Source organism: Equus quagga, chromosome 10 (genome assembly GCF_021613505.1).
Source record: "Equus quagga isolate Etosha38 chromosome 10, UCLA_HA_Equagga_1.0, whole genome shotgun sequence".
Classification (NCBI taxonomy): domain Eukaryota; kingdom Metazoa; phylum Chordata; class Mammalia; order Perissodactyla; family Equidae; genus Equus; species Equus quagga.
Genome location: NC_060276.1, coordinates 109,029,640 through 109,043,710, shown reverse-complemented (window position 1 = coordinate 109,043,710; position 14,071 = coordinate 109,029,640). Strand labels below are relative to the sequence as shown.

General features: G+C 40.7%; 1 protein-coding gene across 1 annotated transcript in view; it reads right to left on the bottom strand.

Annotated features, from left to right (window-relative positions):
* The window catches only part of BEND2 (BEN domain containing 2), a 32,169-nt gene that overhangs the window by 2,149 nt on the left and 15,949 nt on the right, over window positions 1-14,071 (bottom strand). The window contains 5 exon segments of the mRNA XM_046672900.1: window positions 4,109-4,312; window positions 7,443-7,644; window positions 9,308-9,429; window positions 10,504-10,704; window positions 12,989-13,129. Of these exon segments, the coding sequence (XP_046528856.1) occupies window positions 4,109-4,312; window positions 7,443-7,644; window positions 9,308-9,429; window positions 10,504-10,704; window positions 12,989-13,129 (870 nt within the window).

Here is a 14,071-nt window from a genome sequence, read left to right as displayed (position 1 = left end):
TGAGAAGGGGGTCTTACTGTCTGGCTTTGCTGGCTATTAACTGCAGCGAGGATACCCCCAGAAAAGCTATTGGCCAAAAGCCGAAAAGACCCGGGTCTTAAAGGGCCCACGCACAAACTCACTCATTGCAGCAACCTGAAATCACCAGAGAGAAGGCTGACAGTCCTTTGGTGAAACGAGACTCACCTGGTGGGCTCTAGGGGCATCTTGGTGGGAGGAGGGACCTCTCCAGAGACTGAGACATTGGTGGGGGCCATTGTTCTGAGCTTGTCCAGGAGTGCTGACACGGACCCTGGTGGGGTCCATTAAGGTTCATCCCGTGGCCTGTTAGCCCAGGGGTCTGCCATGCCCACTAGAGCACAGATTTAATCCAGTTCAGCCAGGGCAGGCAACCCGCCCTAGGGACCAGACCCACCTAACAGCAAGGCCTCAGGCTACTTTTCAGCCTGCATTGACTGGGTGCCTTGATCCTCTACAGGCAGGCAGGCAAGGGTGTCTGCCTCTGTGGGACAGGGCCTGTGTGAGGACAAGGTGAACTGTGGGGGGCATTGGTGGAGAGGTGGGGGCCTCTGCAGTGTGGCATCGGGGTACACTCCAGGGGGTTGAGAAGTGTGCATGGACCAGGACTGTGTTGACGGTGTATGTGGTACTGTGGGGTTTGAGGCTTATCAGCGGCAGAAGACCTGGGCTTCACAAATAGCCATAAAGGATCAGTGACAACATGGATGGACCTTGAGGGTATTACGCTGAGTGAAATAAGTCAGAGGGACAAAGTCAAATTCCATATGATCTCACTCATAAGTAGAAGATAAAAACAACCACAAACAAACACATAGCATTGGAGATTGGATTGGTGGTTACCAGAGGGGAAGGGGGGAGGGCAAAAGGGGTGATTAGGCTCACATGTGAGGGGATGCGCTATAATTAGTTTTCAGGTGGTGAACATGATGTAATCTACACAGAAGTCAAAATATATTATGATGTACATCTGAAAATAAATAAATAACTAAGTAAATAAATAAAAACATTCAGCTGTCTTTAAGAACCATAGTTTGGAGAATGCTGCTCTACAAACAGGATTAAATGCAGGAGGAATAAATATAAAATCCTACACTTACAATAAAAAAATACCAACAGTATAAATAGGAACAGCCTAAACACTAACAATATAAGTACTGGATAAATGTCAGTATATAGAAAAAAAGATCTAGGGGGTCTTAGTTGACAAATTTAAAAATGGCAAGTGCCATTTTAGGCTGCATTAACATTGACATAGGTCTTGGCAACAATTTTTTTAATCCGACACCAAAAGCAAAAATAAACAAGTGGGACTACATTAAACTAAAAAGCTTCTGTAGGGCCAGCCGGTGGCACAGCAGTTAAGTTCCCATGCTCCACTTCGGCGGCCCGGGATTTGCTAGTTCGGATCCCAGGTGCAGACCTACGCACTGCTTGTCAAGCCATGCTGTGGCAGGCGTCTCACATACAAAGTAGAGGAAGATGGGGATGGATGTTAGCTCAGGGCCAGTCTTCCTCAGCAAAAAGAGGAGGATTGGCAGCAGATGTTAGCTCAGGGCTAATCTTCCTCAAAGTAAATAAAATAAATATTAAGCTTCTGCACAGCAAATAAAGCCATAAACAAAATGAAAAGGCAGCCTACTGAATGGGAGAAAATATTTGCGAACCATATATCTGATAAGGGGCTAATATTCAAAATATAGAAAGAACTCATACAACTCAACAGCAAAAATCAAACAATCTGATTAAAAAATAGGCAGAAGATCTGAATAGACATTTTTCCAAAGAAGATATACATATGGCTAAGAGACCCAAGAAAAGATGCTCAACATCAGTAATCATCAGGGAAATGCACATCAAAACCACAGCGAGGTATCACCTCACAGCTGTTAGAAGGGCTATCACCAAAAAGACAAGAAATAAGAGTGTTGGTGAGAACGTGGAGAAAAGGGAATCCTTGTCCACTGTCAGTGGGAATGTAAATTAGTGCAGCCACTATAGAAAACAGTATGGAGGTTCCTCGAAAAATTAAAAACAGAACTACCATATGATCCAGCAATTCCTCTTCTGGGTATTTATCAGAAGAAAACAAAAACATTAACTCAAAAAGATACCTGCACCCTCACGTTCATTGCAGCATGATTTACAACAGCCAAGACATGGAAGCGACTTGTGTCCATCAATGGATGAAGAAGTTGTGGTATATATGTATACAATGAAATATTATTCAGCCATAAAAAAGAATGAAATCTTGCCATTTGCAACAACATGGATGGAGCTTGAGAGCATTATGCTAAGTGAAATAAAAGAGAAAGACGGATACTGTACGATCTCTCTTATATGTGGAATCTAAAACAAAAACAAAAATCAAGCTCATAGATACAGAGAGCAGATTAGTGGTTGCAAGACGTGGGAGTGAGGGGAGGGAGAAATGGGTGAAGGTATTCCAAAGGTAAAAAAACAAATAAAATGAATACATGTTGCAACATGTATATACATAAAAAAAATAAACTGAAAGAATGGCCTCTTTTGCAGGAGCGATTTTTCAGAGACCAAAAAGCCCAGTCCTCCTCCTAGGGCAGGAACTTCCTCTCCTCTCTGGTCACTCAGCCTTTGCTCTGACTCTCTTCATTCTCCAAGTTCATTTTGTCCTTATATTAAAGTAAAATATGCTTTCTTGTCAGCTTCTCCTCCTTGGGCCTGACTCTGCCCCCCAGGACAACGATGATTCTACTGTATTCTCTCTGCTGAAATAACTCACATAGCTGCCCTTCAACAAAGTTGTAGAACCTTGAGTCTTATGGGAAATTTGTTACAATATGCCCTATGTGGATAGTACGCCAAACTCATGCTGAATGTTTTTTACTATAAAAGACATCTTCTTGATTTGTAATATAATTCAACAAGGGATAAAACAATGAAATACACAGAATAATATCTTTAGTCCACTTTTAAGGAACTCATCTATTTCAGATATTAAAGAACTATAAGTCACCTTTTTGTCCCTCACTTAAAAAATTTTTAATTAGAAAGACACTATTTCTTCTATAAACACCTTCATTTCCAAATTGGTTACAGACTCTGTGTTCTTTTTTTACCATAAGATAAGAGGAATTGGGTTTTGGTTTTTTGCCTGGTGGGTTAGCTCAGTGATGTTCAAATGGCAAATCGTGACCAATTACTAGGTCGTGAAATCAGTGACAGCAGCACTTTAAAAAAAAAAAATGTAACAGGATAGAAAACACTGGAATGTAATTCTCATAAAAAAAGCATTGTTTGTGAAACTTGTGCTTCAGTTTTTTCAAAATCACACACACACATATACTGAGTCACAATGTAAAATGTATTTCTTACTAAGAGTTGCAGTAAAATTTTAAAAAGTTTGAAAACAATTGGATTAGATGATATCAAATGCTTATGAAAGGTGCTGTAAGCCAGGTTTCTTTAGTCTGAAACACAAGTGTTGTTCAAATTTGTTAGATACGAAACATGTGATGTGAAGGGAAGACCCAAGGAGGAACCAACTGAGATCAATCCGGGGCTCAGAACTCCATCTTCGCTGGGTACCAGGGACATGAGTAAGAAATATTCGGCTTCCTGCTTTGTCCAAATTGAAGATTTCACAGAATTGCTTTCGGAAGCTTTCTTACTTCATCTATATATGTCATAGATAAAGACCACACTCTGCTCATGTGCACGAGAAAAAGCTACCAAATTAACCTGCTGTGCTATTGTTGACACTTTTACAAACTGACAAAGCCCAGCAGCTTTCACCTTGATCCTCAGTAGAAGAAAGTGTTTGAGTTTCCATACGCCTGGCTGTCCATACCAGGGAGCCACAGTCAATAATGCCTTTCCTGTTCTAATAATACCATTCAAGACAGAGCAATTAGCCCTGAGAACCCAGAGGCAAAAAGAACCATGATTCCGAACCTGCTCCTTGCTAGACCCTAATGAGGGAATTAGTGAGGGCTCTGTCTCTCCTCCGAACACACACAAACTGAGTGGATTTCTCTTTCTGCCCTTCTCTAACGCAATTTGCTTTTATTTATTCTCACACACTTGACATGTAACAAGACATGTAACAAACCTCGGAGAGCGTTAATCCTGTTGGAGTTCAGGGCACAAATGCCCCGCCACACACTGCCGTAGACGTTACTTTTTATCAGGACCTCCTCTGAGAACAGGCTGCGAATAAGGAATCTGGCTGCCAGCTCTGGGCGAGGCCTCTCTTTTGCTACATTCAGAAGTGAAATTGGCATCCGTATATTTCTACTTGGATTTCCAAGATATTCTTGAAGCAAAAGAGAAAGAAGAGGTCAATTTTCATGGCAGATTTTTAGGTTTTTAACAGGCTAAAATAGAAAGGGTGATTTTTCTGAATTTTTAAGCTCAAGAGTTTGAGAGGTTAAAAAAATTAAAGCCTGAAGTTTTTAGGCTATCATGAAACAGCATGAGAAATAAGGCAGGAATCACTGGATGTGATGACATGGGCTCTGATCGTTCGAGAGGACAATTCTCTGTTCTGCTGCCTTTTAGGATACGATCAGCTTTAACAGTACATTTAGTAAGAAATGCTACGTAATTTTAATGCATCGTTTTCCTACTTATAAAACGGGCATTTTCTTTTTTTTTAAATGAGCCTTTTCAAAAATAAGCACCATGATTCTTACTGAAATATTTATAATTTTAAAAATGTAAATTTTTTTTGGTATTAGACTGATTTAAAAATCACCAAGTTCATCTTAGATATCATATTTTAGATAACTTATTTGAACTGAAAAATAAACGTTAAGTCTGTTTTCATTTCTCAACTCTACAGCCTAATCAACACCATCTCTCTTCAGTCCATAGTGATCCAAATTAACCAAACTGTACTTGAAAAATATATTTTACATATAATAAAGAATTATTTGTTGAAAATATATTAGAGAAAAATGATATGATTCTTACAAGTCAATAAGCCTATTTTCCATCTTGGAACATCCATCATTTATTGGGTGATGGTATAAATTGCTGAATCCCCCAGGTCCAAGATTTAGCAAGAGAGATTAAATTATTTAAAAATTCACTCAGTGGGTCCAAAGACTTAACTCTGGAAGATCAACCTAGCAATATTTATCAAGGGTCAGAAAAAAGGTTAATACTCTTTAACTTGGTAATTTGAATTCTGAGAACGTAACTTAAGAAAAGAATCCAAAATACATAAAAAGCTATATGAATGACAATTTTTTTGGCAGCATGATTTGCATAATTGATAATCCCCTCCAAAAAATCCTCAAAAAACTTTTGTAAAAACAACAAAAAGAGGGACATAGTTAAATAAATTAGGGTACACTTACTGGAGTGTTATATACCTGTTTAAAGCAATGATTATGAAGATTGGAGATTCTTGAGGAAAAACATATATATCAAGTTTAAAAAGAAGAGTAATTATGTGGAAGCCATAATGTTTTAAAAGATTTGTAAGAAAAAAATTTAAATGTCCACAACAGTTTTTTTTTAGTGTGAGTCATTTCTCTGTGTGTGTTTGGGGTTTTTTTGGTGAGGAAGATTGGCCCTAACATCTGTTGCCAATCTTCCTCTCCTTTTTTTTGTTTCCTCCCCAAAGCCCAAGTACACAGTGGTATATCCTAGTTGTAAGTTCTTCTAGTTCTTCTATGAGGGACGCTGCCTCAGCATGGCTTGATGAGCGGTGCATAGGTCCCCGGGCCGCCAAACCTCGGGCTGCCAAAGCAGAGCATGAGAACTTAACCACTACACCACTAGGCCGGCCCCCACAATACTTTTTTAAGGTATCTTGACTGTGAGAGCTTTACTTCTCTCCTAAACATTTTCCAGTGTTTTAAATAAAATAGTCTAATAGACTACACACAAATTGGGGTGGCTTCCTGGCTCACAATTGGCTTAGTTGCCCTGTCCCCTGGTTCGAGCTGAGTCAGGGGCAGAGACACGTGACCCAAGCTCCCCAAATTGGATACTTTCTCCTGGGGATCTGAACAGGGACAAGCGAAACCTAGAACCTAGATCTCATGGAAGCTGCACACATGGAGCCCCAGAGCCCTCGATGGACCCCAGACACCACAGTCTTGGGGCCTCTCTGGCCCCTGCCTGTGGCTCGGTTAGTTGTTTGCTTCTTTAAATCTAGGAGCTATTCGTCCAGTGATTTTTGTTGTAGTGGTTTAATTTAGCCAGAGTCTGGTTCTATGGTGTACAACCTGAACAAATATAGCAGTTATATCACTTTTGTAATGGAGAAAATCCACTATAAAGATACATCATTTAACTACTTCCTCTTGAACAGGTTCACAGGTAGTATTCTACTTAGGGTTGACATGGGGGCAGGGGAGAGACAGAAAATAGTTTTTCTACCTCAGGTGCCATTAAACCCCAGCATCCTGGGGAAGACGCACTGGGAAGCATGAGTGGCAGGTGGCACAGTCACCTATGGAACCCACTGCCACTTGACACTGATGAAGCAGGACGTGCCTTGGGCAGACAGCTAGCATTCTGAGGAATAGGAGTCACTAATTCAAGTAAAAACTCTTTACGAGGCACGTGCAATGTGCCCAGCACATAGAGAGCAAGACCCCTGAATGCTTCTGGCTCATCCAGCTGTAGCTCCTTCTTGTTTTAATTTTTAAATTTTTTTTTTTAGGAAGAGTAGCCCTGAGCTAACATCTCCTGCCAATCCTCCTCTTTTTGCTGAGGAAGACTGGCCCTGAGCTGACATCCGTGCTCATCTTCCTCTACTTTATATGTGGGATGCCTACCACAGCATGGCGTGCCAAGCTGTGCCACGTCTGCAGCCAGGATCCAAACCGGCAAACCCTGTGCCGCTGAAGGGAATGTGCGAACTTAACCACTGCGCCACCGGGCGGGCCCCTGTAGCTCCTTCTTTACCTGCCTAACCTGAGAGGTCACAGTGGCCAAAGGAGTCGGCTGAGAACTGCTCTCTGAAGGAAAAATGACAGATTTAGCTTGATGTTAAAAACTGTCAGTCTCAGAACTAGTATCTATATTTCATTAACTCATTAATATAAGAGATCAAGTTGTCTAGACTTATTATGAAAAATCTCAAACGTACATAATAGTAGAGAGAATAGGACAACGAGCCCCATAAATTCATCACCCAGATTCAACATTTATCATCAAAAGAACTTATTTTAGGGGCTGGCCCCGGTGGCGCAGCAGTTAAGTTCGCACGTTCCACTTCTTGGTGGCCGGGGTTTGCCGGTTCGGATCCCGGGTGCAGACACAGCACCGCTTGGGACACCATGCTGTAGCAGGTGTCCCACGTATAAAGCAGAGGAAGATGGGCACAGATGTTAGCTCAGGGCCAGTCTTCCTCAGCAAAAAGAGGAGGACTGGCAGTGGTTAGTGCAGGGCTAATCTTCCTCAAAAGAACTTATTTTAAAACTCACCCAGTGTTTCACCAGATGCCACAGAATTACCAGTGGCAGCTTCTCTCATTTCTTCAGGGAGAGCACTGTTGCGCTGCTGAGGATCTCCATCTTCTCCTGTTTCTACGGCAGCCATTTGCTGAGCTAACTGGGAAGCGCCTTCACCGTCCTCGCCATCCCTTCTATTATTAGCATCTGCAGACGGTGGTGTATTGACAGTCTGCTGAAACACAAAATTGTATCTGTAAACAAAGTCCCATAGTGCGAAATACGGACGCGCTCCATCATCTACCAGGGCTCCCAGGTTGGTGGGGAAGCAACTGTCTCTAGCAAGGTGGGTACAGGCTGCGAACATTGTGTGCCGTGATAAAAGCAGCACAGGTGTGGATCTTCCTCAAGCTGCCACAATGTGCTGCTTCTTGGGGGCCTTGGTAGCTCTCTCTAATGAACCGAATGATAACTGCTGGCACAAAATAAGTGCTTAATAAGCATTTCATGAATAAATGAGTTTCTTGAAGATGACAACTTTTTGTTTGTTTTTTAACGTGTTTGTTTGTTTTCTCTTTCCCCAGTGACTTTCAAATCTGGCTGTACATTCGAACACTTGGATCACCCTAGAGATTTATTTTTAAAGCTGTGCTTAAGCCCCGTGGGAGGGAATGGGAGAGCTCAGGTGTTAATAACTTTTTTAAAGAGTGTCTCACGTGATTCTAATATATAATGAGGGTTGATGTCCAGGCTTCTCAAACTTCAATGTGCACACACGTCACCTGGCAGTCTTGCTAAAATGCAAATTCTGTCTCAGTGAGACTGGTGTGGAACTCAAGACTGTGTTTCTCACCAGCTTTCCAGCACTGCTGGGGCTGCGGGTCCGTGGACCCACGTTGAGCGGCGAGGACCTGCCCTCTCCTAGTCAGCTACACAGCAGGCACTCGGCAGATGCTGCTTCTCTTCTGACGCTGAAGCAAATATGCAAATGGCCATTTTCCAGGCAGTATCATAATTTTACATTCAAATGTTTGGGGTGCAATTTTTGTAGGATATAAAAGGGAATGTGAAAAATAAGCAGATTCGGTCTCAGACAGATGGTGCTTGAGCTACCACTGAAATCAAGCCGCTCACCAAGAAAACATAAGCTCGGCTACAGATATTCTTGGCAAATGGTTTCCATAAACTTACTCCGGAGACCCAGGAGTGACTAGACATGGTGAGAATAAAAGGGGGTTTTTAGAGAGGTGGAAGGAAATTAGGAATTGTCATTAAGTTAAATGCTTCGTCAGGAGAAGGCAACAGTCATGACAGTCTTCCCTACTGGCCCATTCCCGTTAAAAAATCTCTAATGCACCCTGAACACAGAATGGATGAGAGGGAAGCCAGAGTCCTGTTTACCATGTAACGATACAGAGCATAAAAGATCTCTGAGAGCTTAACCTCATGTCTATGCATTATTTTCACCAGGTTCTGCCATCACTGAAAGTGAGCAAGTAATAAAGTGCCTTCCTTTTCTCTTGTGCCATCCTTAACTGCCACTAGAACAGCTAAGCAGCGCCAGGCTGCTCTTTTCTGTGTTACTCAGTGGGATACTAAAAAAGACTTGCCAAATATCTTTGCAGCTGAAACCTTTTTCTAGTCTAGCCATTGGCTTCAAATATACTAATTATAACACTCTGGTTGATTTATCTTAGGGCAATTTTGATGGAACATAAATATCAAAGAGTGAAATAAACAGGCAATATGATTTGAGAGACGTACCCTGCCCCTAAATTAAATAAACTAGATGGCAAGCACGTGGCCTGAGGAACCTGCATGTCATGCTATCAGTTCTGGAGTTGTTCACAGGACGCACTCATACAGCAGCAGCCATAGTTAGATGGAAAAGAACTTACTGTCATTTTTCTGGCTTCGAAACATAAATAGCGGATCAGAGAATGGATATCGGCAACACAGTTTTTCCAGTCTTCTCCACATTCACGCAAGTCATGGTTGGGAAAAATTGTTGCCAGATATTCTGCAAATAGCAGAAAGCATTCATGAAATTAAAAAAAAAAATAACAAACTGATGAGAAATTTTTTATTTAAAATACCGAAATTTTCCCTTTTTAATTGTCATTCCTTTCTCTCTTTCTGAGAGTTGAGAAATTCCACCCAAAGAGGATGCTTTGCTGAATATCTCAATGTGCAACTCCATAAAACACTGACCTAGGGAGCCAAAAGTGAAGTTTTGGTGCTTAAAAAAGGGAAGTAACCAAAAGTCAACTATTTCAGGGTGCTAATGCCATTTAATAACCCCATGGATAAGTTACAACTAAGAATAAAAGGAAATCTGTAAAGAGAAAATGGTGTTATTGCAAACATTATTACACCAGGGTCTATTTAATCTGTGCATATTACATGTCTATCTTCCCCATAAGCTATTCCCTCTGCCTGGACTACCCTTCCTATTTTCTTTACCTAGCTAAGGAACCCTTCCAAATCTAGCTCAGAAGTCTTGTCTTTAGCAAGCCTTCCCTAACAAGTAGTTGCTCTGCTCTCTGAGCCTCCACACTACCACACTGGACTGGAATGGATCTGTTTCCTCCAACGGGTCCCTTTCTAGACTATGAACTCCTCGTGGGCAGAAGTACTTATTCATTGTTGTATCCTCAGCGCCTCTGAATTCTAAGAACTCCATACACATTCCTGGAAGGCAGGAAGGCAGGAGGCTAAAGTGGATTAATCATAAGATTCTAGTTCTGTGTTGCCAGTTACTAGCACTGAAATATGTTTTATTCTTCCACCTTTTTTTGGCTTTTTCTTTATTTTTTAGTACCAAGTTTCAGCACTGAAGAATTGCCTTAGTACTAACCATAAGCAACTATAATCAATAAAGTTTGTCTTATTCCACCAGTCTATAGACAAGCTTTATTCTTGAGAAGTTGTTATTCATTACATACTATTCAATTATAAAATCTAGGTCAGACAGGTAAAAAAATGAACAGTTCTAAGATTTACACAGACTTCATCATTATTTCTTCAACTGCTATTAACATTCATCAGATGACTAAATGATGATAAAACAAGATTCCATAATGACTTTACATACCTCTTAATGCAGCTATTTTGTTTGGATCTAGGGGTTGGCAGCCTTGGGAAGTGATATCTATGGAGCTGCGAATCAGAACTTCCTTGGAGAACAAAACACGAACCAAGTAGCAGGCTGCGTGCTCAGGTGTGGTCTTCTTTTGTGCAGCCATCAAATGAGTACCAAGTATTCTGACATTTCTCCTTGGATCACCAAGATAGCCTTTAAAAATACAGAGAAAAAGTAAAATCCTCATTTTTTCATGCAAGGCTACCATGAAAGTGCCTAAGAAAATTAAACTGATTGATTTCTAATTCACAAATTTCTACTTGGGTGAATTTTTTTCTACATTTCTCTCTTCTTTTCCTTAAATGAATCTCTTTCTGCATAACTGTTAGCATTTTTCACCTTTGCTAGTCTTGAATTTGCTATACTTGAAACAATCTGTTCATTGTCTTGAATAAATTTAATTCTTAGGCTGCAGGTGCATATGTAAACATGTTGCTCTGCGATCCCACTGCTCCCTTTTACCCTCTAAAAGTACACTCAGAGCTATATTTCTTAGCGAGTATATGTTCCGTGAAGACAATTTGAAAAGTATGGGTGGGTATAATTGAGAAAACTTGAAAATTTATTGAGTATCTACCATGTATCAGGCACTGTGCTACTAAATATGTTACATCTATAAGTCATCCTAACAACTTATTCCCACTTAGCAGATGAGAAAACTGAGGCCCAGAAAAGATAAGTTATTTGAACAAGATCACATTGCTAGTTACAGAGCCAGTTTTAAAATCTAAGTCTGTCTGTTTCCAAGCCAAGTGCTCTGAACCATCAACCTTCTGCTAACGTCGTCCATTCTTTTTTCTATTTCTTTTTTTAAAACACGAAATTGAAATCATACTTTACATAGAGTTTGAATCTTCCTTTTTCAGTTAACACTATATTTTGAGCATTTCTCTATTTTCTTTTGTTTTCTTTCATGTCTGCCTCCCTGTCATCATGATTTTCCTGACTGGTGACATTTGCATTGCACTTATGTTCTGGGCATTGTGTTAAGAGCTTTAAACGAATTCTCCCATTTGAGCCTCACAATTCTATGAGGTAGGTACTATAATTTTTGTCGCTTCACAGATGAAGAAACTAATATTTGGGTGATAGGAGTGGCTTAAGTTCACACGGTTAGTAAGACAAAGAGCCGGGATTTGAACCCAGGCAGTCTGACTCAGGAGCCCATGCTCTTAACCATCGTGCTTTACGGCCTCATGTACTGTCGACACAGCAGGAGTCACTTAACTAATTCCCTATGGTTGCTTATTTGGCTGTTTCCAATTTTTCATGATTCTGTAAAGAACATTTTTGTACCAAAATTTTAATACAAATCTTTTTTTAAATTATGCCTTCTGACAGAAGTGGGATTACTGAGTCTACTGGCATATTTTTATGAATTTTTATACAAATTACCCTTCAGAAAGTTTTCACCAATTTATACTTTATGTGTGTGTGTGTGTGTGTGTGTGTGAGGAGAAATGGCCCTGAGCTAACATCTGTGCCAATCTTCCTCTATTTTATGTGGGATACCACCACAGCGTGGCTTGATGAGTGGTGCTAGGTCCGCACCCAGGATCCGAACTTGCGAACCCCAGGCTGCTGAAGTGGAGTGCGCGAACTTAACCACTATGCCACCAGGCAGGCTCCTACTAATTTATACTTCTAACAACAGCATATCATAGTGCCCATTTGGAAGAAAGAGCACAATTTTTAAAGTTTCTCCTCATTTGGGTAACAAAATAATTTAAAGCAAAAGGGTCTCCTCTAGGACAAGAGTCAGCAAACAATAGCCCACAGGCCAATGCCATCACTGGTTTTTGTAACTAAAGTTGTATTGGAACACAGTCACGCCCATTCATTTGCCTACATCTGTGGCTGCTTTCATGCTAAAACAGCAGAGTTGAACAGTTGTGACAGAAACCAGATGGCCCACAAAGCCTAAAATAGTTACTATCTAGCCCTTAACAGAAAAAGTTTGCTGAGCCCTGCACTAGGATATTAATATTAGCTACTTAGAAGTAGAGACACAGAGGAGCTATAAAATATTAGGAAGGCTTTCCCTTAGAGGCCACGGAACCTGGGGTCTCCTCATGTCTGCCACTGTGGTGTGGCAGGCAATACAAGAGACTGTTAAGAAACATGAGCTTTAAAGTCAGAGAACTGGGTTAGAGTTCCAGAACTGGCACTCACCAGCTCTGTGACTTTGGGAATGGGGCTAATAAAAGTACCTACACCGTGAGGTCATTATGAGTGTTAGTGGAGAAGAGGCATGTCGGTTGATTAGCACAGTGCCTGGCACATAGCAGACACTCCATAAACGTTAGCCATCTTTATTAATAACACCTAAAACCAGCCTCAAAATAGGAAATAAACATCTTCCATTAGCTTGTATAAAGAATGTTGAGGAATATAGGTTAAATAGTGCCACTTGTAATATGTGTCATTTCACACTCACCGAAGTTGCAAGGGAGGCAGGAAGAAGATGAGGAAGAATCTTGGCTACTGTCACTACCCAATACGGTTGAGTGATTCACTGTTTCAAAGTTGTTTTCCATCCTGTTGTCTATTTTTACCAATACATCTACAGGTAAAAGTGCTGAAAGAAAAGAATTCTCAACCAAAATTCTATATTCAGCAAACTATCCTTCAAGTCTAAAGGGGAAATAAACACATTCTCAGACAAAGGAAAACTAAAAGTATTTGTCACTAGCAGACTTACTCTTAAAGAATGGCTAAAGGAAGGTCTTCAAACAGAAAGGTTATGATGACAGAAGGAATCTTAAAGCATCAGGAAGGAAGGAGGAACAACAGAAAGAGCAGAGGTATGCATGCAGAGAAACTCAATCATCCATACATTGCCGGGGGAGAGGTAAAATGGACCAGCCACACTGGAAAACAGTCTTGCAGTTTCTTACAAAACTAAACATGCTATAATAACCACATGACACAGCAATTTCACTCTTGGGCATTTATCCCAGAGAAATAAAAGCTTGTAATGACACAAAAACCTGCACATGAGTGTTCCTAGCAGCTTTATTTGTAATAGCCAAAAACTGTAGTAAACAACCCAGATGTCCTTCAACAGGTAAATGGTTAAACTGTGGTAAATCTGATGCCATAGAATTCTACTCAACAATAAAAAGGAATAAAGAACAGAAAGAGCAGAAATATGGGTGAATACAATACTATTCTGAGTTGTGTAAATCATATGTGATGACTGAAACAAAAATGGAAACACCATCTGACACCAAAGACAATGACAGTTAAAAGTGAGGAGGGCTGGGATCTGCCCTGTGGCCTAGAGGTTAAGTTTGGCACATTCCACTTAGGTGGCCCGGGTTCACAGGTTCAGATCCCAGGCACGGACCTATACCACTCATCACCCATGCTGTGGCAGTGACCCACATACAAAATAGAGGAAGATTGGCACAGATGTTAGCTCAGGAACAATCTTCCTCAAGCAAAAAGAGGAAGATTAGTAACAAATGTTAGCTCAAGGCGAATCTTCCTTAACAAAACAAAAAAAAGTGAGTAGGAC